The 27,959-nt window shown below is 42.9% G+C and overlaps 1 protein-coding gene across 1 annotated transcript in view; it reads left to right on the top strand.

Annotated features, from left to right (window-relative positions):
- Window positions 1–27,735, top strand: part of LOC139200983 (carbohydrate sulfotransferase 8-like) — a 51,499-nt gene extending 23,764 nt beyond the window's left edge. Inside the window, exons 2-3 of the mRNA XM_070830179.1 lie at window positions 25,256–25,296; window positions 26,731–27,735. Of these exons, the coding sequence (XP_070686280.1) occupies window positions 25,256–25,296; window positions 26,731–27,735 (1,046 nt within the window). The remainder of the gene's footprint in view (window positions 1–25,255; window positions 25,297–26,730) is intronic.
- The last annotated feature ends 224 nt before the right edge of the window (window positions 27,736–27,959 follow it).

Genomic DNA, 27,959 nt, shown 5'->3' with positions numbered 1-27,959 from the left:
TGTCCTCTCAATAGAGGAATGTCCTCTTAGTGCAGAAACGCGGGTACAGAAACTGAAATTGGTCCTCACAGAGACACAAATACGAGCCCCTCCGCACACAGACGGATCCCTTTCATGCTTTTCCAACCTGACGTCTCTCAGTGTAATCCGTCAGTCTAACTTGCAGCTGCTGCTCATCATCTCCTCCTGCAATAAAATAATAAAAAATAAAAAATCTTCCCTGCAGCTTTAAGTGTCTTTCTCACCTGAAGCCTGAATTCAGTTTATAGTATTTTGTCATGTGAAAAATAAACACACAGGATCCACGTGTTTTAGTCTGAAGGCATCCATTACTATTAGTCTGAGTACCATGAGCTCATGTTTGACTGCTCATACTGTGCAGCCGTCTTTTGCAAAGGCTCATGGGAACAAGATAATAAATTCAGGTGTATTTTTAGGTGCTTACCTCACTGCTTTTTTTATCTTTATCTCTTTATCATGTTTCTACAGATGTGTGGATGTTTGAAAGTTCCCTGTTTAATTAGAGAAAATGTGGCACCAACACTAATTAGCAGTGCTTCTTATAGAACAGGATTTAATTGAGGATGTGGCTCGTTTTCTATACCGTCTCATTAATGTACACAGCTCAGATGTTTTTTCTCCAGTGTAGTGAAATACTAATAATGCCTTTAGGTAGTAAAAGTGTTGGAACTGGTCCAGTAGATCACCTCAGCCAGCAGCCACCAAACGGGCTGCAATGGCTGCAACGTGATCCTTTGGGACAACTGATCACAGTAGGTCCACTAAAAGAGCTTGTTTGATCCACTGACAGGCTCAGAGTGTTATTCTAAGTGTGTGACAGCATCATGGAAAGGATCCCTACAGAGAGAGACCTGGAAGATCCTTTTGGTTTAACCACAAACAGCACACACACCAGACTACATTCACTAAAACACTAATTTTACCTCACTGATCACAGGAGCTGCTGGTCTGCTGCTTTCTGTGTGACATTGGAGTTTTAAAGACTTACTTCAACTAACCCTTTAAAACACCAGAGTCACACAGTAGCAAAAAACAAATTAACCAACTGAAGCAGCAGCAGATCAGCAGCTCCTGTAATCTGTGACCACACCACACCAGACTTCATTCACTAAAACAGGGATTTTACCTCGCAGGAGCTGCCGATCTGCTGCTGCATTGATCGGTTAGTATGTTTGTGTTATTTTGTGACTTTGGTGTTTTAAAGGATTAATTTGGGACCAACTAAATATTTGTGCAAAACACAATAACACAAACAAAGTGATCAATACAACGACAGACCAATAACTCCTGTGTTCTGTGAAATACTAAATACTTTTATTCAAGGGCTGTTTTTTAAGGGTAAATACTGTAATTTAAAACCTGGGCCCTATTTTCTTTTACATATTTTGTATTCAAAATGTCTGGTAAACTCAAACCAGCAGTGATGAACATTACAGAAACAGTCGTTGTATCGCTTTCTTCAAAGCCACCAGACTCCATTGACAAAAACAGTATTTTTATCTCACAGAACATGGAAGCTGCTTATCTAGTTGCTATGACTTTGGTGTTTAAAAACTTTATTTTAGATCTAAACTAACCCTTTAAAACACCAAAGTCACACAATGAGACCAACAAGCTAACCAACGGAGGAAGGGGTACGCCAGCAACTCCTGTTATCTGTGAGGTAAAATCCCTGTTTTAGTGAATGTAGTCTGGTGTGTGTGCTGTTTGTGGTTAAACCAAAAGGATCTTCCAGGTCTCTCTCTGTAGGGATCCTTTCCATGATGCTGTCACACACTTAGAATAACACTCTGAGCCTGTCAGTGGATCAAACAAGCTCTTTTAGTGGTGATCTACTGCTGCAGTTGTCCCAAAGGATCACGTTGCTGCTGGCTGAGGTGATCTACTGGACCAATTCCAACACTTTTTGTACCTACTGGTTATTTTGACCCTTAAACATAATTATTTATTCAAATAGGGCCCAGGCAAATTCAGTTAACTGTAATATATAAATTGTGAAGTGTCAACTATTAGGAACATGTTTATCAAGCTGTCCTGCCTCGGTGCGTCGGATACAGAACAAAGTCGGGACACTTGATTTTCTGCTTCTGAGCTTATTTCTTGCAGCAGAAAAAGAGAACAAAAGTTTCCCTCAGAGGGAGAAACGATCAACTCGGTTCATGGCGTTTCAGCTCTGCTCCACAGAAGAAGAGTATTGTGATTTAAATACCGGCCGTGGTCCTTCACCTCCCTCTCTCGTCTTCATGTTTATTTTAAGAAGACATCAGTGAACCACAGAGGCTGGCAGTCGGTGTGGGCGGCTTCAGCACAGTAACATTAATATCGCTGTCAGACTGCTGACCCACAATCTGAAGATGCAGAGATTCACACACATCTTTAATATTTCAAGTGGAGCTGAAACGACACAGTGTCCTCAGAAAGCTATTAAACAGACTGGATTAGCACGGCGGATGTTATTATTGGATGATTTGATCTCGTCACAGCTTATATGATGTAAGTTGGACTGATTCAGATAATCGATTATTAGTCGTTTGATTAATTGGGCTATTTTGTGTGAGATGAAGCACACAATGGTTGGACGTTTTGTGTTTTATATCACTAAATTAAGGATCTTTGCGGTTTGACGGGAGCACAGGACGCTCATCTTGCTCATTTTTTAATAACTAAAAATGTTTTTTATAGTGTTTTTTAAACATTTTACACTTTTACAAGCTTTAATTCTTAGTCGATTCATCACGAAAGAGTCAGTTTCTCCAGTGTGTCAGTGAGTGTCTTTGGTTTTGGACTAAACTGGCAGCATTTTTCAGTGTTTCCTGACATTTTAAATGGAGGTTCGGGGTCTTTGAATGGAAGTTTATGGAGGTCAAACTGTGCTGCTGTCTTACAGGATGCTCTCAGGTCAAACTCATCTTCATTTGAACAGCCTGCGTCTTCCAAGTCATCCAGAAGTAACGGAAAGTTACTTTAATATTGTGATAAATGAGGTTACTGACCACATTAACTCACTTTGAACTCTCCTGTTAGAAGAAAAGCTGCAAAATGTGGAATAAAAATCCTTTTTTTTATCCCATTTTTTACTTTTTTGTTGTTGTTTAGATTCAGATCTGTGGTCACTCTCACCTTCTGTTTCTATTTCCTGTCGTGAAACAAGGTTGGCTCTGATTTAGTCCGAGCGACCGTCCACAGGTTCGCCGGCGCTCACCAGGCCTCCCGCTGTTTTATTCATCAGGTCACTCTGTGCAGCTCCGCGGCTCCGAGCTGGCATCATGTTGCTTGTCATCGCCTCGAACAGACGCAGGCTCGACCACAACCGCATGAATAACACAGGAGCCAGATGAATAATACAGGAAGCAGCTGTGAGAGTGTGTGTGTGTGTGTGTGTGTGTGTGTGTGTGTGTGTGTGTGTGTGTGTGTGTGTGTGGCAGAAGACAAATTAAAGAGCGAAGGCTCGACTGACTGGACCTCACTGCTCAGATGTGACAGTGAAAGAACATTTAACAGATATCAGGAGCTCAAAACGCACCTGGAAAACTTCACAAACCTGGATTTGATTTGTAAAGCACATCAGTAATCAATACCGATTAATCTCCTGAATATTGTTTTTGTGATGAACTGACCAACGTCCAAGGTGACGTCTTATTTTAGCCAAAACTCAAGAAGAGAACAGAAAAGAGGGCAAAACATGAAATACTGCAGCCGGTAAATCTTCAGCATTGAATGAATGATTATTCCCTCATTGGCATAGATTTGATTAATCGAATTGTTTCAGCTCTAATTTATTGATACTTTAGCTAAACGCTAACATTAGCATGCTAACACGCTGACGTTTAGCAGACATTTAGTTCTCCATCAGAGGCTAGCGTGTTAGCATGCTAACATCAGCTAATTAGCGTCAAAGTAGAAAAAGTAGAAACAACTAATGTTTCAAAAGTTAAATGATAATAATGATGATAATGATAATAATGATGATAATATAATGATGATAATGATGATAATAATGATGATAATAATGATAATAATGATGATAATAATGATGATAATATAATAATGATGATAATAATAATGATAATAATGATGATAATGATGATAATAATGATAATAATGATGATAATAATGATAATAATGATGATAATATAATGATGATGATAATAATAATGATAATAATGATAATAATAATGATAATAATGATGATAATAATGATGATAATAATGATAATAATGATGATAATATAATGATGATGATAATAATAATGATAATAATGATGATAATAATGATAATAATGATGATAATAATGATGATAATAATGATAATAATGATAATATAATGATGATGATAATAATAATGATAATAATGATGATAATGATAATAATGATGATGATAATACAATTTTTAAATATTTTTCCATCACACGGTGGTGAAAAGTAACAATAAACTACAATTAATTAAGTACAATTTAGATTCAAATGCACTTTACTTGAGTATTTTGACTATTTTCTGCATCTTTATACTCATAATTATTCCACATAGTTAGATTCACACCAATAATACTCAATAGCCCATATCAGCTAAGAAATAATGATGTATTATTACAGTTTTACATTAAAGTGATGAACGCATTGATGCATCATTACTTATAATCCAATAATATGATGAACATTATTCTTTATGTATCTTTATTTGAAGGAAAGTTTAGTTTTTATTCGCTTTGGTTCAGCTGTTAAATTCATTTTAGTGGGTTTTTAGTGTTTTTGTTGAGGCGAGACTCAGTCAGGTCTGGAAAAACTGCTGTCATAGACATTTTCTTTATAATTTTCATTTGTTTTAAGGAGTATTTTTTTTAAAACCTTGTTTTTATTATAATTTCAGTGAACAAAAATGTTTTTTCACACCTAGTCTTCATTATTTTGTTAGTTTTTGCTGCAGTAATAACAGATTAAAGGGTGGAGTCGTATCACAGACCTGCATGTGTATAAATGCTGTTTACATTATTATTTTTTACCCTTTTTACATAATGAATAATACAGAAAACAAGAGAAGAAACCAACAGGATTTAGCCGTTTAATCTAGAGCAGATTTACGCCACATTTCCTGCAGACAGACGGGGGTGTTGGAGGGAGACCTGTGGGGTGTGAGGGGGGAGGAAAGTGTTTTGGTGAATCGGTTTTGGTAGAGGAAAGTCTCCAGCACGCCGGGAGAGGCTGCTCACCTCTCTGCTCGTGTTTTATTGATGTTCAGGTGATGAATATTTGAAGGCGAGCTGGTAGAGAGAAACTGTGCTGAAGTAATGAGAGAAGACAGATGAAACCAGGCAGTGGTGGACTATAACTAAATACTTTTACTCAAGGGCTGTTTTTACTGTATTTTAAAACCTCTTTTATTTTAATACATATTTTGTATTCAAAATGTCTGGTAGATTGGAATCCGTCTGAAACAGCCGTTAAATATCGCTCTCTTCAAAGCCACCAGACTCCATTGACAAAAACTGTATTTTTATCTCACAGAGCATGGTTCTGTTGCTTATCTAGTTGCTATGACTTTGGTGTTTAAAAACTTTATTTTAGATCTAAACTAACCCTTAAAACCACCAAAGTCACACAATGAGACCAACAAGCTAACCAACGGAGGAAGGGGTACTCCAGCAACTCCTGTGATCTGTGAGGTAAAATTAGTGTTTTTGTGAATGGAGTCTGGTGTGTGTGCAGAGAGCGATATAACGGCTGTTTGTGGTTAAACTAAAAGGATCTTCCAGGTCTCTCTCTGTAGGGATCCTTTCCATGATGCTGTCACACACTTAGAATAACACTCTGAGCCTGTCAGTGGATCAAACAAGCTCTTTTAGTGGACCTACTGTGATCAGGTGTCCCAAAGGATCACATTGCAGCCCGTTTGGTGGCTGCTGGCTGAGGTGATCTACTGGACCAGTTCCAACACTTTTACTACCTACCAGTCATTTAAACACCAGTAAATGTAAACCAAAGTATTTCCACTTTATATAACTTGATACTTGATAGAAATATTGTACATTTGTCTGTCTGTCATTTTTCATCCTGTCCAGTGAAAAAAAACACGAATCTCCAGATTTTAAATAGATGAGATGTTAAGACTGAAGTGTGGTTTCTATCCCGAGGGTCATCTGGTTTTGGGATTGGCTCTGTAAGCGTCGGGACAATCCTTAGAAAACCATAAATTAGCACCAACACTCTGAGAGGCGTTTCAGGGGATTTGGGAGGAATCCAACATCCTTCCAAACGCCGCCGTCTCATCTGGAGCTCATTCAGGGTGAGCGCACTAATACAGAACCTCCACTGAAGATTTGAATATCTGTCACAGTTTAATCTGACGGAGGAATTTAAAAACCCTCCCAGAAGGTTAAGTGTGGACTGTGTGCTGAGGCTGCTGAGGACATGCGGAGGGTTCATCTCTCTGCGCTGTAAAACCACCAAGGACCTCTTTATTTCTACTCGCTGATAAAATGAAGAAAAAGAAAAAGCAGCGAAGCGTCACGGCCGACCTCAGCAGATCTGAAGCCGGCGGAGCACGGCTGAGGACATTGAAGAGGAAGTGGATGTTTGTGGGTCGATTATGCTCCTCGGTGCAGCACAGGACTTGTATCTTAACAAGATCTGGCAAGCGTTTGTAAGATTTATGTTTGGTTTAAGGATTAAGACTTTGCCAGGTATATTAATCCCTGTGAAATTATAGTAAGCTGCTGCTGAGGATTTTCTGGCGGTTATGACACCTCTCTGGGCTTCAGATGTTTGGGGGTTGGGGGGGCTGAACTTGTCTTTCGGCGACAATGGCCTCAGATTTTAGACGGGGGGGGGGGGGGCTCGGCGTGAAGCTGAGGAGCAAAGTGCTTCGAAGTATTGAGCGGTGATTGAGGAGGGACGTCTGGATGTTTGTGCATCTCAGAGAATCGGTGGATTAGTGGAAGTTGGAAACTTTTTAACGGAGTAACATTAAGTGGTGCTTTCAGTGAAGTTGGACTCTTATTTTGACGTCACAGTTTCTAAAAAAAGACGCTGTGACCTAAAGGTAGAAAGGTTTTTCATTTTTAGACTAATAAACCCTTTAAAACACCAAAGTCTCACAATAACACAAACTAACTGGTTGAGGCAGCAAATCACTGTTTTTGTGAATGTAGTCTGGTTTGTTTGCGCTTTTTTTCCCTTTTTATATTGAACATATAAATTAAATAGTGGTTTTTCAATCCTGGGCCTGATTTGTACATATTTTGGTGGCTCAGATTGTTATTCTAAGCGTTCCCTACAGAGAGAGACCTGGAAGATCCTTTTGGTTTAACCACAAACAGCCGTTATATCGCTCTCTGCACACACACCAGACTCCATTCAGAAAAACAGTGATTTTACCTCACAGGACACAGGAGCTGCTGCTTTGACCAGTTAGTTTGTTTGTGTTACACAAATATTGTAATGGATCAAAACTAAACCTTTGAAACACCAAAGTCACTCAATAACACAAACATACTAATCAGTCGAGGCAGCAGTTGATCAGGACCTCCTGTGTCCTGTTCTCTAAAATCCCTGTTTTAGTGAATGTAGTCTGGTGTGTGTGCTGTTTGTGGTTAAACCAAAAGGATCTTCCAGGTCTCTCTCTGTAGGGATCCTTTCCATGATGCTGTCACACACTTAGAATAACACTCTGAGCCTGTCAGTGGATCAAACAAGCTCTTTTAGTGGACCTACTGTGATCAGGTGCAGTTGTCCCAAAGGATCACGTTGCAGCCATTGCAGCCCGTTTGGTGTCTGCTGGCTGAGGTGATCTACTGGACCAGTTCCAACACTTTTAGGCCTATTAGTCATGTGGACACCAAAACACGGGTTTAAAAATACCGGAGTTCTCCTTTAGAGATGACTGATGAGCTCCGGTTGGTCTCCGACAGTCGAGGCTCCACGGTGGAGATAAAACAGCAGCGTCTGACTGTTTGGTGATTTCACAAAACAAATGAACATCTTGCTTCTGTAATTTCATGCTCCAGGGGAGGGCTGATGTTTGAGGTTCCTTAAACGGACCACGAGAACAGCATTAAGTTGAAGTGTAGTTCATCCGAGGTCGAGAAGTCGAGCTGATGTTTTATCCAGTTGGACGGTTCGGAATTTGAATTCTCATCCTCCACTGAGTCTGTTTGCTGAGGAGAGTAGAGGATGCACACTTATAGGGCCAAACTGAAAGAACAGCGATAATGATCTTTATTTATAGAGCACTTTACGCAACAACTTCACAACAAGCAGATCATAAAAACAGTTTCCGATAGAGTAATAGGTGAATAAAACAAAATGAAATTACAGTGTCGCCAGCAAAGAGCCGTCCATGAATCAAAGCATGTGGGCACCTCTGGACCGGACCCTTAACTCTCAGTGCAGCAGCATGCAGTCATAGTTTAGTTGGGTTAGTTTGGGTGTTTGTCCACTTCCTGTTTCAACATGGCCAACTTGTCCAAACTCAAAAGGTTTCTTTCCCCCTGACACTGCAGCCAGGGATGGAGGAAGTTATAAGATTTCATTGGTGCCAGTCTTTGACTCCAAAAGGTGAATTACCTGTTCCTCTATAGTGTTAATCCATTCACACACATAACGTGGGGATCAGTGGAACCGCCAACCTGTGGATCAGTGGAAGAACCCACAATGTGACGGATCGATTGAAGACACATCCTGATTTATTTATTAAGCACAAACTAACTGGTTGAGGCAGCAGTAGACCGAGAGGTAAAATCACTGTTTTTGTGAATGTAGTCTGGTGTGTTTTTATATTGAACATATAAGTGGTTTTTCAATCCTTAAGCCCCATTTGTACACATTTTGGTGGCTCAGATTGTTATTCTAAGTGTCTAGAATAACACTCTGAGCCTGTCAGTGGTTATAACAAGCACTTTTAGTGGACCTACTGCGATCAGGTTGTCCTCAGTGATAATGTCACAGCCATCGCAGTCTGTTTTACAGCTGATCCTGATTCATTACCGGTGTAGTTAATGGACAAAAACCTGCCGGTGGTTCAAATGTGAAGATTTGATGCTTTTCTCTGTTTTTCTGTCGCAGTGAACTGAATCTCTTTTAGTTTTTGACGTCACCTTGGACATTTTTACTATTTTTATTAGACAAAATCACACGATCGCTCCCCAAAAGCGAAGCCTAAACATCTAACATCCATGTTAGTGAATGGGTCAAACTAAAAAAACTCTAAATACACGTTAAATAAACTTTTGCACAAAGATGGTTTCTGTTGTTTTAGGCAGTTGTTTGTTCACTTGTTGGTTTTTCTCATTAGTTTGGTTTTAATTATATTTGATGGTATTATTTTATCTTCTTTCTGGGATTTAAAGTTTTATCATGTCATTATGGATTATTAGTATATCTGTGATCTTTATGATTATGTTCCTGTAAATCATCGACCTCCAGCATATATTGTTTGTTTCTTTTCCTCTTACTTTTGAAAACGATCCTAATGATGTTACCTAATTAAAGAAACTGAAGACAGTTTTCTCATGTTTTAGTTGACGCAGCAGGATTTCTTGCTCCTCCGGTGGAGAATATTCTGCATCCTTCAGGTTTATGAACATTTTAGGAAGCTTTCTCACGTTTAAACCTTCAGACCAGATCTTCACGAGCTCCTGAAAAGCTCATCAGAGCGCTCGGAGCAGCTCCTCTCTCCCCGTGCTTTCATTAGCTCGCTGCACTCCCGGGTCAGCTGTGGTACAGTACGCCCAACGCGATTGGCCGCGGCAGGTGCTGAGCTCGACGAAACCGCGGCATGCTGGGTAATTAATTAGAGCCCCGTGGGAGGCGGCGTCACCGGCGGCCGGGGTCACGAGTCAGTAAACACACCTGTGCAGCCTGCACGAGCTCTGTGCCGCAGCTGCTGTTCAGCTAAAGTTAGCACTTCTGTGAGTTGGAGAAGTTGTGCGGCAGCAGTTTGAGCAGTCGCTGAGGCAGGAGAGTAAATCAGGAACACAATGAGGCGAAGGCGTGCGGGTCAGCTGTGCAAACAAAACAACACAATGAGCTCACGCTGTGAGCACGGGGGGGGGGGGCAGGACTCAAATTTCAGTCCAACCTGCAGTCCTGAATCTGCTGCACATCATCACAACAGCCAGCAGGACGAGAGCTGAGTCTGAGGACAGGATCACTGTGATGCTGGTCTGGTTCTGGAAACCTTAAAAAACAATTGAAGTTTAAATATAATTCATTTGAAGTGGAGCTAACTCTGGAGCAGGTGGAGGGGGGTGGGTGGGAGCTGTAAAGATGGACGACGCCTCTCTGCTTCCTCCAACTGCACAGAAACGAAGCCAAAATATCCAAAGCAGGAAACGGGTGCTGCCATCTTATGCTGCTGACGCTGCACCACCTTTTATAGCATCGAGCATTATAGCAGGTGTTTGTAGCTTCCTGGTCTGAACAGTGAAGCCACGGTGAATGTCCAGCAGGGGGGACTTCTCTCCTGATTTATCAGCTCAGTGAACATTTTCCTGATGAGCTTCTGCTCTCAGTCTCTAGTTTACAGTCTTCTTCAGCACAGCAGGATGATCATTTGGGAAATTCTAGATAGACCAGGAAGAGGGGGGCGGGGCTTCCTGCTCACTGACCAATCAGTTTGTGGAACAAACGTCACTTCTGGCTCCACAAACTCAAGGTGTCGACAACGTCCACTTCTTAAGTACAGTCTGTGGTTTGGCTTCACTTCTGAGGCGCCGTCATATCAAACACCTTTAAATACAGTCCAGGGAACGAGCAGACGTCCGGTCGACACAGCGTCCCGGGAGCAATATGCCCACCCACCAGCCACAGTTTGTGGTGGAGGACACCCACTGGGCGACAACAGACGCTGCACCTCAGTAAACCTACCGAGAGAAACAAGCAGGGAGAAGGAGACGCCAATGGGGACAAATGGGCCATAATTTAACTCCGCTGTGCGTCCTGAAGACGACCACGGCGAGCAACCCTCAGCAAGGGAGCAGCTCTGCTGGACCATAAGGGACACGACTTTATTTACTGTGTTAATGTGAATATAACAGCTGAGGACAAGACCGACAAAGCTGTTCAAATGTAGAGTAATATAAATATACCATTATTCAATCAATCGATTGTTTTCAGATATCACTGTTATGAACTTTACAAATAAAGAGCAGCTCAGATAATTAACAGAGAGACTCAACGATTCAGGAATTCAACTGTAAGGATTCAACAATCCCCACATGAGCAGCATCAGAGATTATATTAGGAAACAGTGGCAGGAAGAACTCCCCTTTAACAAGAAAAACTCCCCTTTAACCGAAAAAACTCCCCTTTAACACGAAAAACTCCCCTTTAAATGGGAAAAACTCCCTTTTAACCGTAAAAACTCCCCTTTAACAAGAAAAACTCCCCTTTAAATGGGAAAAACTCCCTTTTAACCGTAAAAACTCCCCTGTAACCAGAAAAGCTCCTCTTTAACAGAAAAAACTCCCCTTTAACAGGAAAAACTCCCCTTTAACAAGAAAAACTCCTCTTTAACAGAAAAAACTCCCCTTTAACTGGGAAAAACTCCCCTTTAACAGAGGGGGGCGGCTTTCTGTCGCGGTCCGTGTTGGGTGTGGGTTTATTATCATACTTATAATATATAAATATTTCTAATAAGCAGCATTCAGTGTCCACATACTAGTCAAGTGTTTCTGTAAATTATTAAGAATACAAACAGAGCAAAGGAATAAATATTGAATGATTAATGTAATAGATTTATTTTTTTTTAAGATGCATGAAGTGGATTATTGGATTATTTAACCCCCCCAAACACATTTATTCAGGAATATCCTCCACATAAACTCAGATGAAGTGAAATGCTGTGCAGCAGAGGTGTTTTTGCTGGAAAGGTTTCTAATGACTGAGCGTCTCTGACTGTTTTCCATCAGAGTGTCAGACGCATGAATGTGTTCAGCCTGCGTGGCCTTCAGCAGGAGAGCTGAAAAGAGCTCTGACAATGTCGACTGTACACGTTTTCTCTTTACTCTCAGACTGAGGTGAATTCAGTCTGAGATCATGTTTTTTTAATGTCTAAACAGCTGAAGTGAGCACTGACTGATGGTTGAACTCCTCCGCAGTAGAAGCAGCGTTTGGCATTGAGCTTCTCTGCTGCGTGTGATTCACTGCCGCCTGAATCCAGAGGAAATCTACTGTACGGGAACTTAAACAGACTGGAGGAAGGACCGTGATGCATCACCAACTGCTGCTGCTGCTGCTGCACCACACACACACACACACACACACACACACACACACACACACACACACACACACACACACACCATCTGTGGTGGTGTAAAAATGTCTCTGAGACAGATAAGACAGACTTTGTTTCCTCTGCAGAGGAATAATCAGAGCCCTGAAGTGTGCTGACACGACGGAGAGACAGATACGAAGTGATGGATGGAGTCCACACACACACACACACACACACACACACACACAGATACACACACACACACACACACAGATACAGTAACAAACACACATTTTTATATATATTTTTTTCAATGTAAGATTGAGATCAAAACATAAAATAAAGGAGTGATCAGCATCAGTTCAGATTAAAATGCTTCAGCAGCGACACCTGCTGACTTACCTGTAAGATATCAGTAATCGTTTTATTGACGACGAGGTGTTTAATCCAGCGACACCCAGAGAGCCGAGAACTGTTTTGCTCGGTGACGTAGTTTGCGTCACCTAGTTGACGGTGAGAGCGTGCAGGAGACATGGAGGAGTGTTACACATCACGTGTTTGTGTATTTTACCAATAATGTAATGATATAAAGCCGGAAAGGTGTCTCTTTAATTTAACTTTAATTTAATTAAGATTAAAAATAAGTCTGGAGGCTTAAGTCTTTACCAGATTAAAATCCAGCCTCCTCCCTTGTTTCCTGTCACTATCTAATCTATCTATCTAAAGAATCGATTGACGAGCTGTTGTTCGACACTCTCTTCTATCAAAGCAGTGAGGTCGGGGTGTGAAGGTGTGAGATCTTCACGTTGTTTGGATCTCCAGGTTCCTCCCCAACTTTAAGCCTCACAGTCGGCCTGAACGGGACCCAAACAGGAGCTGGAGACACCTTCATGTGTGTGGAGGCTAAAGAAGAGAGGATTTTCTGACAGCGTTCCTCAGATGGTAGAACTTTCTGACTGTATGAGCTTGTTGGCTGGTGTCAAAGCGAACACCTGACGGCTGCTCTAACGTCGGCAGATAAAGAACCAGGAGAGGACTGGATACTGATGCCAGCACCAAAGATAAGAGCCAGATTTAAAGGCTCACTTTGAAGTTCATCCTTGTATTAGGAGGTCCTTTTCAGAGCAGCTTTAGATGGTTTAATGTTCAGAAGCACATTTCTTTCTTATAGCAGACGCAGACTGCTGCAGATGTTTGAACAGAAACAATCTGCTGCTTCGCACAAACGTGGATTCAGGAGGTTTTCGGTCGGCCTGCTGAAGAGCTGGAGGAGGTCACGTGATCGACAGAGACCCCCCCCCTTGTGACATCATAAAGGGAGCCAAATCTGAACAGCATGTGAGGACAGTCTTTACTGAAGGGAAGGGAAGTTATAATTTAAAAATGTGAATAGTTAATACGCCCATCGTCCTGTCTACACCCGTCAGGAGCAGTAGATTGATGAAGCCACTAAGATGAAGATGTGGGCAGCTTGAATGGTTCACAGTGACTTGAAATGCATTTTTCTCATAGTTTGGAGATCTGTTGGGACACATCGTCGATGAAAAGGCATTAAAAAGTGTATTTTGCATAATATTCATCAAGGAAAATTTGCCGACATCCATTTTTTAATATATCAACTGCACATCTAATGAAACGAATGAATCCAGAGTCGGCTCCAGTCAGCCAGCCTGCCGTGGTGTGTGGTGTCTTTGGTGACTTTTGACGCTCTGCAAAGCTTCGTCCTGAAGTTCGCCGTGTTAAAAGTGTTTTGTTTATATCTCAGCTTTAATCGCAGCGTTTCAGGAACAGTTGGTGTCTAATGGCGAGTGTTTGCTTTGACGGTTTACGGCCACAGTTAATCATAGAGCGAAAATTGATACCATCACGTCTGTGTTCACAGCAGGGGGACACCAAAATATATAGAAACACATTAACACACACACAATTAGACACACACTCACTCACACACACACACACACACACACACACACACACACACACACACACAATTAGACACACACACACACACACACACATATTCACACACACTCACGCACTTTGTCAGCTTGACTTGGCTGCTGTCTGAGCTCAGTCCGTCAGCAGCAGCAGGATCTGGCATCTAATCGATGGCGGACGACCTCAGTGTAGGTCAGCGTTTGATGAAGACACACACACACACACACACACACACACACACACACACACACACTCACTCCACAGTGTGAAGTCACATCTCAGACTTGATTTAGCAGAGAGAGAGACGGAGATCAGAGAGCAAGTCTGATGGAGAATAAACAAGCACAGGTCAAACACTAATAAAGCCAATAACACTTTAACTAGGTTGAATCACACTCACACACACACACACACACACACACACACACACACACACACACACACAGGAGGGTGTCCAATATGCTTAGTGACTTTCACACTTTTAGCTCCACGAAGGAACAGTTCAACATTTAAGTAAATCATCTCCTTCTCTTCCTCTCTGAGAGTCGGATGTTCAGACTGATTGCTGTTAGCTTAGCTTAGCATAAAGACTGGAAGCAGAGGGAAACTGCTAGCCTGGCTGTGGTTAAAGGAAATCCACCCTCCATCTCCTCTAAAGATCTCCGATTAACACATTAAGTCTGGTTTTACATGTGTTGTAGTATTTGTTGGATTGATTGATTGATTGGCTGTTGCTCCCTCCACCAGGTGAGGTTGGCTCGTGGAGTTTTTCAGTCTCATAACACGAGTTTGATGTTTTTTGGACAGAAGAAAAAGAACATTTGTGTTGATCCTCCACAGTTTGGAGGAGAACATTAAATCAGCAGAGTTATCTGCCAGTTTTCTGATTATAAATCTACAAAGTATCAGTGTGTGATTTCCTCCAATCAGATAAACTTAATTCAACCACAATCACAAACATGTGAGATTGTGGTCAGTGTGTGTGTGAACCAGCAGAGTGTAGCTGCCCGTTGTCGGCCTGTTGTCGGTCTGTTGTCCATCTGTTGTCGGCCTGTTGTCGGCCCGTTGTCGGTCTGTTGTCCATCTGTTGTCGGCCTGTTGTCGGCCCGTTGTCGGTCTGTTGTCGGCCTGTTGTCGGCCTGTTGTCGGCCTGTTGTCGGTCTGTTTTTGGTCTGTTTTCGGTCTGTTGTCAGCCTGTTGTCGGCCCGTTGTCAGCCCGTTGTCGGCCCGTTGTCGGCCCGTTGTCGGTCTGTTGTCGGTCTGTTGTCGGTCTGTTTTCGGTCTGTTTTCGGTCTCTTGTCGGCCTGTTGTCGGCCTGTTGTCGGTCTGTTGTCGGCCTGTTGTCGGCCTGTTGTCGGCCTGTTGTCGGTCTGTTGTCGGCCTGTTGTCGGCCTGTTGTCGGTCTGTTTTTGGTCTGTTTTTGGTCTGTTGTCGGCCTGTTGTCGGCCTGTTGTCGGCCCGTTGTCGGCCCGTTGTCGGCCTGTTGTCGGCCCGTTGTCGGTCTGTTGTCGGTCTGTTGTCGGTCTGTTTTCGGTCTGTTTTCGGTCTCTTGTCGGCCTGTTGTCGGCCTGTTGACGGTCTGTTGTCGGTCTGTTGTCGGCCTGTTGTCGGTCTGTTGTCGGTCTGTTTTCGGTCTCTTGTCGGCCTGTTGTCGGTCTGTTGTCGGTCTGTTGTCGGTCTGTTTTCGGTCTGTTTTCGGTCTGTTTTCGGTCTGTTTTCGGTCTCTTGTCGGCCTGTTGTCGGCCTGTTGTCGGTCTGTTGTCGGTCTGTTGTCGGTCTGTTTTCGGTCTGTTTTCGGTCTGTTTTCGGTCTCTTGTCGGCCTGTTGTCGGCCCGTTGTCGGTCTGTTGTCGGTCTGTTGTCGGTCTGTTTTCGGTCTGTTTTTGGTCTGTTTTCGGTCTCTTGTCGGCCTGTTGTCGGCCTGTTGTCGGTCTGTTTTCGGTCTCTTGTCGGTCTGTTTTTGGTCTGTTTTCGGTCTGTTTTCGGTCTCTTGTCGGCCTGTTGTCGGCCTGTTGTCGATCTGTTTTTGGTCTGTTTTCGGTCTGTTTTCGGCCCGTTGTCGGTCTGTTTTTGGTCTGTTTTCGGTCTGTTTTCGGTCTCTTGTCAGCCTGTTGTCGGCCTGTTGTCGGCCCGTTGTCGGCCTGTTGTCGGCCCGTTGTCGGTCTGTTTTTGGTCTGTTTTCGGTCTGTTTTCGGTCTGTTTTCGGTCTCTTGTCGGCCTGTTGTCGGCCTGTTGTCGGTCTGTTTTCGGTCTCTTGTCGGTCTGTTTTTGGTCTGTTTTCGGTCTGTTTTCGGTCTCTTGTCAGCCTGTTGTCGGCCTGTTGTCGGCCCGTTGTCGGCCTGTTGTCGGCCCGTTGTCGGTCTGTTGTCGGTCTGTTTTTGGTCTGTTTTCGGTCTCTTGTCGGCCTGTTGTCGGCCTGTTGTCGGTCTGTTTTTGGTCTGTTTTCGGTCTCTTGTCGGCCTGTTGTCGGCCTGTTGTCGGTCTGTTTTCGGTCTCTTGTCGGCCTGTTGTCGGTCTGTTTTCGGTCTCTTGTCGGTCTGTTTTTGGTCTGTTTTCGGTCTGTTGTCGGTCTCTTGTCGGCCTGTTGTCGGTCTCTTGTCGGTCTGTTGTCAGCCTGTTGTCGGCCTGTTTTCGGTCTGTTTTCGATCTGTTTTCGGTCTCTTTTCGGCCTGTTGTCAGCCTGTTGTCAGCCTGTTGTCGGTCTCTTGTGGGCCTGTTGTCGGTCTCTTGTCGGCCTGTTGTCAGCCTGTTGTCGGCCTGTTGTCGGCCTGTTGTCGGCCTGTTGTCAGCCTGTTGTCAGCCTGTTGTCAGCCTGTTGTCGGCCTGTTGTCGGCCTGTTGTCGGCCTGTTGTCAGCCTGTTGTCAGCCTGTTGTCGGCCTGTTGTCAGTCTGTTGTCGGCCTGTTGTCAGTCTGTTGTCAGCCTGTTGTCAGTGTGCCACTCTGAGGATTTAATGTGGAGAAAGGAGGATTGTGGATTCACTTCACAGTCTTTTAACTTGACATGTTAAAAAACAGTTATGTCAGTTTGAACGCATCACGGTGCCTTCAGGTGCTTATTTCTACACAGTGACTACATTTTGTTGCCAGAACTTTCTGTACTTTTACTCAAGCAGGATTTAAATAGTGCAGTATTTCTACGGTGTGGCTATATCGCTCTCACACCAGACTCCATTCACAAAAACAGTGATTTTACCTCACAGAGCTGCTGCCTGGTGTTATTGTGTGACTGACTGAGATGTTTTAAATCTTAGAACATTTGTGTAACCCAGAACAACACTGGACCAATTCTGAAACCTTTTGTCCCCCACAAGTGTCATTTTGAGCTAATAAAACAGCATCCGAGTCCTTCTTCCACTTCTGAATTTGACGTTAATGTTTTCAAACCAGAAGTTCATGGTAATTAAAATCCGCCTTTACAGACATTAGTAGTTATGTTGTGTTGTGTTCAAACTGCTGCTCTGGCAACATTTGTGATAAACAGGATGTTTAAAGCAGAAAGAGAGGATTTGACATTTCTGTGTGTGTGTGTGTGTGTGTGTGTGTGTGTGTGTGTGTTTGAAGCTCCCGGCTCAGTGCAGCCTTTGAAGAAGGGTGTGTTTGGTTTTTGCGTCTCTGTGTGCAGATGGGAGCCGGGTGGGGTGTGGTGGGCAGGTGCTTCCTACACAGCAGCTGCAGTAACAGCAGATGATTTAAACCTGCTGCAGCTGTGATGTGCTGAAGGTAAAGGAGGATTTATAATAACGGCTTTAAATACACACAGCTCCTTTTTTTTTTTTTTTTTTTAAACCGCCGCTGAACGCTTTGAGGAGACCAAACTCAGAGAACACTTTTCCTTTACAGTCTAATCCCAGTTTACATGTTTTTAACTTTGGAGCTGAGTGATCCAGGTGTTTATCAGCCTGGATCCGGATCTAACGCAGAGCCCGATAGCAGAGGTGAACAGGCGAGACGCTTCAGGAGCAGAAGAAGCTCAAGCTGCTGCATTTTGGAAGAGACGGTGTAGCTCTCTGGTGATGACGGGCCGCATAGAAGCACGACACCGCTTTCATTTTAGCGTTCACACATTATTTGTCACATATTCTAGCATATTGGTTTCATTTAGGACACAATCTCCAATAAAAAGACTGTTGTAGCATCACAGGAGTTTGTAAAACAGCTTTCTGAAAAAGCAATAAACACCAGAGCATGTTCTTATCGGGTCATTCAAACATCAGACTTTAATAGTATGTAATTATTTTAAAAAACTCACTAAAAGATTAGATTAGATTCATTTTATTGTCATTAGAAATAAATACAACAAAATTTAAAGCACAAAAAAGTGAAACAAAACCATAAAAGTGCAAAGATACAAAAAAAAAAAGTCCACGATGTGACATGATGAAGAAAAAAAATAAAACATTAAACAAGAAACTCCTTTTAGCAGAGTCCTCAGGGTTCCTCAGTCCTGGAAAAACCTGGAAAAGCAGTCACGTCCTTGAAAGTGTTGGAAAAAGTCGATGCAAGGACTCAAACTTTTTCCGTGGATGATCCTCCACTTAACGTAACCTGACGGTGAATTTACAGACGTAACGTCGCTCTAATCTGCGTTGATTTGTGACAGACCTTTCAATACTCAGTGTGTGATTTATTTATTTTACATAAAATTATTGGTATTGTTTTCAATAGCTTCCATGTGATGTGACCCAGTGACTCATAATCAATACTAGAAATAATTACTACACTGGCCACATGGGACACACTTATATTATATTACATTTTAGTGCTTTTTCTATTTTATTTATTAATAATTTTATGGAAATTCATGATCACTAAATCACTAAAATCCAATATAAAGAGCTGTGTCCTATTAGTCCACTGTAGTGATGGTTTAAATATTAATAATAATGATATCTGGTTTTGATTCACATTATATTAGTGTTATTTTCTTGAAAAGTGACGGAGAAGTTTTGATATTTTGTCCATGAAAATGTGTGGAAACCCTGTATATGTTCAAAAAAACATGAATATTGATGTGGAGAGCAGTGCGAGCAGATCAATAAACACAAAGATTGGCAAACCTTGCGAGGTCAATATGCCGATGATGTTGGCGTGTTCCTTTAAAAATACATTTCCTGTTGTCAGTTTAGACTCATTAAAAGTTTGATGTGTGTGTTTCCGTGAACCTGCAGACGGTTTGAGGCTGAAACTCTGACAGATTTCCAAACTTTCCAACTAAAGTTTGCTCCTGACTGAAGCTCCGGCTGCTTCCCGGAGCTCTTTGCTTTGTGTTTACTGAATATTTCAACAGATTTGTGTTTGAACCTTTTGCCTCACACGGGAAATTAAACTCTGCTCTCTGTGTCAAAGTCAAATTAGGAAGTTTCACCTCTTTTTACACGATTGCAGTCTGACTGTCTGCTAATGACGGTTTTGTCTGACAGATAAATGTCTTTTCATTTCTGGCGCCACAGCTTTGATGCTTTTGAAGCCGCCTGGAAAGTCGTGGAAGTATATTCCAGGGAGGGAAAGGTCAGGGAATTTGATCAATTATTGGGAATAATGATGGAAAATCAGGGCGTTTTGTGCATCTTATTTAATCTAATAATCAAGGATCTGGTCAAGGAATCCTAATCAAGGATCTGGTGTTCCTTGAATCGATGGAAAAACTGAGGTGAAGTTTACCAAGATGCCAGGAAAGTGTAAATCTCAGGAGCTTTGGTTGCAAACTGCTCGGCACAAGAACGAGCAGACGATCTAAAGTGGGTTTAAGATTTTTTATTTCTTTGCATGTTACATTTATAGGTTGTGGAAATTCAACTTTTTCGTCATAGAAATTTGTGGAAAAATCAGGAAATTATTTATTTGACTTGGAGTGGGAACCCTGAGGCAAAGTGTTATTCAGATCCATTTATAATTTTCATTATTTTGAACATGTTTTATTTTAGCTATAATCCATAATTTCTTCATTATCGTCAGTACTAATGAGTAAGAAGAGCTCTGATGTGAGGACGGAGGTGTGTTTAATTAAGATGCTAAATTAATCGTCACTGAACTAAATATAATAATTAGCCAAAACAGTGACGTAAGACTGAACATTTGAACTGTTGGCTCCGTGATGCCAACTAGCTGTTAGCAAATGTATCAGCTAACATTACGAGACAGTTATAGCTCAGTTGCAGCTAGCTGGCTAACCTTAGCTTACATTAGGGTACAATTAGCTAGCTGGCTGATCGTGCCTCGCATCGATCTTTGTATTGTTACATCATTTATTGTTGGCTAAAATCAACATTGTTATAACACGTAAGTTAGCATCATGGATAGCATGTAAAGTCATATAAGCTAGCCAACTAGCATCTGAGTCAGATAGTATTTTGCTAGCGATAACGTTAGCGAGCAAGCGGCCCAAACAAAGGCCAACACCCCGATGACGTTAATCGTTGTTTGCCGCTGATGTCGGTCACGTTCCCGTTTGGCTTCACGAGATAACAAATCTTTTTTATTTTTTTGTGCTTACGTGGCCATCGCTAAGCTAACATTAGCTAGTGTTAGCGCACATAAACGTCACATCCTTCCCCAGAAAAATAGTCCCAAATCTTTTACGCAGCAAGTCGGGAAAGGACTCAGTCTTTAAGATAAGTTATGATCCGTTCTGGCAAAACAAGGCAGTTAATAAATTGTCACACAGAATCTTTAATCTGTGTTATTGATCAGCCCCGTGATATCAACAGCACCACTCTCTCCGTGGACTGGAGGTTGTGGTGCGTCTCTGCGGCGCAGCAGCTCGGGGAGCGGCCACATGTCACTTTGGGACTCGGGATTAGTGGCGTGTTTGGTTTGTGTCGTGTGTGTGTGTCTAACGGTGAGGTGCAGTCTGGGTAATAAATAACCAAGAGCGGCTGCAGGAGGAGCAGGACGCCGCTAACCTTCAGTGTCAGGAAGCTGCTGAGAGGCCATCTGGGGTGTGTGTGTGTGTGTGTGTGTGTGTGTGTGTGTGTGTGTGTGTGTGTGTGTGTGTGTGTGTGTGTGTGTGTGTGTGTGTGTGTGAGATCATGCCTTTGCCTGAGTGCTTCTCTCTAGTGTGTATCAGGATGAAAATGTGTGTGTCTTGAAGTCCAATCTGTGTGTAGTTGTGGATGTTCTGTGTGTGTGTGTGTGTGTGTGTGTGTGTGTGTGTGTGTGTGTGTGTGTGTGTGTGTGCGCGTGCGTCCTGTTTAAGATTCAGTGAAGCTGCCAGAGTTATTTAGAGCATCATTTGCCTCCTGTTGAGTGCTGTCAACAGCGTGAGCTTTGCTTTGTCTGGTCCGCCTGTCGAGTCAGTTCACACAGCAGAAACTCACACACACACACACACACACACACGCACACACACACACACACAGGAAGGAGGGTCCTTTCAAAATAAAACAACCCCATACAGTCACTTAAGGTGTAAGGACGTGCATCTCACACTCCCGACTTATTAAAGCACTTTGTTTTCAGCAGAAACACATAGTGAACACCAGAACAGAAGAAGGACTAAAGGAAAGGAAGAAAGATAAAAGCAGCGTAGGAGGAAAAGATAAATGAAATATAAAACTCCTGTGTTCTGTGAGGTAAAATTCAGAATAATTAATCAAACAGCTGTTATATATATCGCTCTCTTCAAAGCCACCAGACTCCATTTACAAAAACAAGTGTTTTTTTTCAGATTTTACCTCCCAGATCACAGACTTTCATTCACATTAGTTTGGTTAATTCAGATCTAAATTAACCCTTTAAAACACCCAAGTCACACAATAACACAAACAAACTAAACTAAACATAACAACTGAGGCAGCAGCAGAGCAGCAGCTCCTGCTAACTGTTCTCTAAAATCCCTGTTTTAGTGAATGTAGTCTGGTGTGTGTGCTGTTTGTGGTTAAACCAAAAGGATCTTCCAGGTCTCTCTCTGTAGGGATCCTTTCCATGATGCTGTCACACACTTAGAATAACACTCTGAGCCTGTCAGTGGATCAAACAAGCTCTTTTAGTGGACCTACTGTGATCAGGTGCAGTTGTCCCAAAGGATCACGTTGCAGCCATTGCAGCCCGTTTGGTGGCTGCTGGCTGAGGTGATCTACTGGACCAGTTCCAACACTTTTACTACCTACCAGTCACTCAGACAGACCAGAATATGCAAATAAATAAATAAATAAATAAAAAGGTTTGAAAATACCAGCGTTCTCCTTTTAATGTTTCATTCAGACTGCAGCTGAACTCAGAAATCAATCAGTGTATCTGTCAGCTGATCAGTGACAGTAAATGTCAGATCAGAAATGTTAAATTTTGACATCTATCACAGCATTGCTGAGGCAAATGGAAATATTACTGAATGGAGCTGCATGTGTGAGTAGTGGAAAAACATGATGATGATGCCTAAAAGATAATCCCAGGAATTCACCAGCAGCCGTGTGTGAAAGAGGCACATGAGTCTTTGCTTTGGGATGTTTAAATTTAAATTACATAAAACCGCCGTGGCCTCATTGTTGGAGGGCGACTGCTCTACGTGGCTCTGAGTTTTCATGCATTTTGGAGCCACAGAGCAGCCACTAATCACGTCTCATGTTCTAGTATACGAAGTGTAAATCAAACGGGGATCGGCCTCATGAGGCTGACTTCCTGTTGCCAGTAGGCGGCGCAACGACTATAACTGAATATTTGCACGCGCCTCTTATCAAACGTGAAATTTAGTGCTTATTTGATCACGTGGAGGTCTCTTAAGTTTGAGGTGAATCTGTTTTACCTTCTCGGACTAGTTCGTTAATTTATGGTTCATCCAAATCACCAAAAATACATTAAAAATCCAATATGGCCGACTTCCTGGTGAGTTTAGGTCAAGTCACCACGACACTTTTTATGTAGATCTTTTTGTAGGTACATGTAGATCAAATGACCCATAAAATATTTACATTTTCACCACAACTGACATGAAAACTGACACGAAAATCTGAAATCTGCTGATTATCTTCTTTATTAATCATTTGATCTGTTTGTTTGTTTTTTAATAGAAGAGCCAGATAAGAAATAAAACTCCACAGATAATATTACACGGTTGCAAATGCTAGCATCAGCATGCTAACATGCTAACATGCTGATGCAGCTATAATGTTCACCATCTTAGGTTAGCATGTTAGCATGCAAACATTAGCTAATTAGCAGTAAATTAGCATTAGTTCTGTAGGTATTAGAATGTTGACCTGATGATGGCGCTAGAGGAAAAGTCAGAGGAGCAATAAAGTTATTACAATAGTCTGGAGTCCACATAGCCACACTGCTAACGTGGCTAACATCTCAGGGGGTTATGGGAAATGTAGTCTTGACTTTATCAGCATCTTTGTGTGAGACGGAGGCTGTATGAGTGTTGAGTGAGTTAATACGGGAAAAGTTGCCCAATCAGATGAAGCGTTTGTGTGGGCAGCCAGGTGTAACATTTGATCTGACAGGGAAGTATTGATCCGTAGAAACGCCTCTTGTTTGCACCTTTAATCCGACCGTGAGGGGACCTTTAGCCGGAGGACACCTGAAGCATCCAGCGGACGCCTTCTAAATGTCTCACGAACACCCAAATGTTTCCCGTCTGCGGACGCTCTTCACATAAATAAAAGGTTTGGAAAGCTGAACATGTCTGAGGCAGAGTTTCAGCTGAGCAGTGAGTCGTGTTGTGTGTTTCACAGATGATGTTATTCCACCTAAATGAGCAGAGAGAGCAGATTCTGCTGAAGTCGTGTTTATGGATATTTCTGCGCTCTAAACCTTCCCACAGGATTTGCATTGTCATGTAATTTTTTTTTTTTTTATACTTTATTTATTTATTTATTTATTCTAATTCTGCATTTATTTATTTTATTTATGCATCCAGGAAGTCTGGTTGTGTAAATCAGCTCGGCTACAAGAGAGACCAAAATATCCACATCAATATACAATAACAAAGGATACTGTCTGCAAAACCATCATGAAATAGAGCAGAGCTGCAGTGATTAGTCAATAAATCATCCGGCTGATCAACAGAACACTGCTTTTATAATTTACTAATCATTTAAGGTCAAAATTGATTGTTCCAGGTTCTCAAACATGTAAATTTGCAGCTTTTCTTGACTATTTCTGACTATTTGATGGGGTCACATTTGGCTCTGAGATACTGTGATGGACATTTTTGAGCATTAACTCAAAGTTTTATCGATCAAATGATCAATAAAGTCATTAGATTACAGTGTAACGTCGTCATCTGTGTTATAAAAAGTTCAGTTTTTCTAAGACGATGAATGCACTGCTGGCTCTTGGTAAAAATAGCCTCAGCACGTTGGTCCCAGGACGGTTTATGATCTATAATAAGACAAAGATATTTATACTCCATCACCGTTTACATCCCTGGACGGAGCGTCAGGAGAAGAACACCTGCTCCGGGAGGTTTTTTAGACTAACAACTAATCAATTAGTTGAAAAAGATCAACAAAAGTAATCAGTAAGTCGCTTGAGTATGATATAAAACCCACGTTGTGTCTCCAGGTGAGAAGAGTGAGCAGGGATATAACCACACACACACACACACACACACACAGGTCTGATCTCAGGTCTGTGCAGCTTCATCTGTAATGCACACCGTCCCTCCTGCTGCCTTCAGGGCCGCTGCGTCTCCAGAATATTTCAGCTCCGCCGCACAAACATGTTTCCTTCAGCGCGCAGAGAGATTGTTTTGTGAAGGACTGACGCTGAGACTCTAAATCCTACATCCTGTAGTGTTAAAGCACACCTGTGGTAGCGACCCACGCAGGTACTTCCTCTCTCTCACCCACTGTGGAACCAGCTCTTATTCTCAAACCTCCTTTTTTTTTTTTTTTTAACAATGATCTGGTGTCTTCTCCTCTGCAGGCATTATTGATGAAAATGTTGTTCCAGACGTTACAGTGTGAGTTATAGTTCCTGCTGAAGGTCACACTGGCTCCAGATCAGTGTGTGAAGGGTCTGATGTTGTTTTTCTTGTCTCTGTGTGTGTGTGTGTGTGTGTGTGTGTGTGTGTGTGTGTGTGTGTGTGTGTGTGTGTGTGTGTGTGTGTGTGTGTGTGTGTGTGTGTGTGTGTGTCTCTCTCCAGGCGTAAATGTGCTGGTGGCTCCCAGGTGGCCCGTAGAGAAGGTGAGCCAAGCTGCAGCTCTGCCAGATCAAACTGCCGTCGCCAAGCAAGCCGGCCTCTCTGCTGCCGAAGATGGGCACACAGGGACACCTGCTGGACGCCCACGGCATTACAGCACACACACTGAACACACACACATACACTGAACACACACACACACACACACACACTGAAAACACACACACACACACACACTCACACACACAGCTGTGTATGTACTGTACCAGCATAGTTCAAACCAAAAGCCTCAGAGTCCATCACCCCCCCCACTGCTGCTGTTCCTCGTCTTAATCCTTCATAAGTTTGTTTCTAAACTTGAAGCCTTCGCTCGTTCTTTAAATCTGTTTCACCCTTTTCCTGTCTGTTGTGTGTATTTGTCGAACCGAAAAATGAAATTAATAAATGAAGTTGTATTGAATCAAACAAGGAAAAAAAAATTAAAACAAACAAATAAGAGTTTTCCCTCAAACCCAAATATCACAGAATACTAAACTGGAGCGAGGAACCAAATAAAATGTAAATATACAACACAACTGTGGTAGAAAATAAACTAATATTTACACAAAAACAATAAAATATGACAGCATGAATATAAATACAGTCAAAAACAAGACAAAGTCACTGTCTTTATAATTACAGTCAGATCAGATCACATGAAGAATGTTTCTAAACATTATAGTTAAAATCAGCAGTATAAATGGATTTAAACCATCTGTTCATCATCTGTGAAGCAAAGTGAGTGAATTAATTTCACCTTTTGTGTATAAAAGGTTTAAAGCATCAAACACGGGATCGTATTTCTCTGTGACACATTTACCTGCTGTTCACGGTACGACGGCGTCTTCGTACATTACAAACACACTTCAGACTTAAAACAAACAAGGCACTTCGAGTTATAATGAAACTTTGAACTGAGATCATTTTCAGACCCTCGGGTGGTTGAAAGCTCGGGAAAGAGTCTCTCAGATAGTCGTGCATGACTCATAAGGTCCCAAACTATTATTTCATCCAGGTGAGGGATGTTCACATGTTCCACCAGGTCGCCTTCACCAACTCTGGGCCTCCCAGGTTTAAGAGTTACCAGGGGATATTAAGTCTGTGAACAGGGTTTCTGTCCTTTGTTTGTTTAGTTGTAGATCATGTGTTTTTATTATGGTCAAATCAGACGTCTGTATAATTATAATTGATGTTTTTTATCTCTGATGAGTTTTTAATGACCATCAATAACATGTAGAGTGTGTTTTATTGTTATTTTAGCCCTCGTTGCTTCGGCAGAGCTTCTGTTTTCTGTTAAATGTCTTCGTCTGATGAGTCGAACTCTCTCTGTGTTGCAGGAGCTGCTGGCAGACAGAGCAGCAGATGCCGAGCAGCCTGAAGACGCTGCTGCTGCTGCAGCAAAGCTTAAAGTCTCCTCCTCCGGCCTCAGACTGCAGCAGTCGCCTCTCTCGCCGTCGTCTGACTCGTCTCCGTTGGCGTTTGAAGACTCGGCCGGCGGCTCCAAACCGCCGGTCACCAAACGCCACAGGAAGCTGCTCCTGAAGAGCAACTTCGCGGCTTCCAGCGCTCCTGCTGGCGGAGAGGAGGAGCAGCGCGTGAAGCAGCAGCAGCAGCTGGCGAGGACGCAGGAGTCCCGCCGCCGCCTGCTGGCCGACGTTTGTGCCAAATACCAGCCGGGCGTCGCCGAGCAGCGCGTCTCTCAGCGGCAGGTGTCGCGGGTTTATGTGGAGGACCGGTCCAGGCTGCTGTACTGCGAGGTGCCCAAAGCCGGCTGCTCCAACTGGAAACGGGTGCTGATGGTGTTGGGCGGCAGCGCCACCTCCACGCGAGACATTCCTCACGACGCGGCGCACTACGCCAACCACCTGCGGCGGCTGGAGAGCTACGACCGCGCCGGCATCGCAGAGAGACTCCGCTCTTACACCAAAGTGCTGTTCATCAGGGAGCCCTTCGAGCGTCTGGTGTCTGCGTTTCGGGACAAGTTTGAGAGTCCGAACTCGTACTACCACCCCGTGTTCGGACGCCCGATCATCTCCAGGTACCGCGCCAACGCCACGCACACCGCCCTGCGCACCGGCGCCGGCGTCACCTTCAGGGAGTTCATCCAGTACCTGCTGGACGTGCGTCGGCCGGTGGGGATGGACATCCACTGGGAGCCGGTCAGCCAGCTGTGTAACCCCTGCCTCCTCAGGTACAACTTCATCGGGAAGTTTGAGAGCCTGGAGGAAGAAGCCAACTTCCTGCTGCAGAGCATCGGAGCGCCGAGGAACCTCACCTTCCCCGACTTCAAAGACAGAAACCCGCTGGCAGAGAGGACTTCCTCCAAAATCACCCAGAGGTACTTTGCACAGCTGAACTCCACAGAGAGGCAGAAGGCCTTCGACTTCTACTACATGGATTATCTGATGTTTAACTACCCCAAACCCTTCAAAGACCTGCACTGAGCGGTGACTCTACAGTGACTCGATCACCTCAGTTATTATCTTTTATCGATTCACCTTCACGTATAAACCTTTTTTTTTCCAGGTGCTCAGAAAGAGGCCGTGGCCCATAATGCAATGCAGCGCTGCCTTGCTGAACAAAACGCCCGAACCTGTAAACTCGTTTTTAACACTTGAACCCTGACGGTCAGAGTCGTGGGTGCTGACTCGTTTACCCACGATGCAGC

This window comes from Pempheris klunzingeri, chromosome 5 (assembly GCF_042242105.1).
Source record: "Pempheris klunzingeri isolate RE-2024b chromosome 5, fPemKlu1.hap1, whole genome shotgun sequence".
Taxonomy (NCBI): domain Eukaryota; kingdom Metazoa; phylum Chordata; class Actinopteri; order Acropomatiformes; family Pempheridae; genus Pempheris; species Pempheris klunzingeri.
The sequence above is the reverse complement of the archived record's forward strand: the minus strand, read 5'-3'. Positions and strand labels throughout refer to the sequence as shown.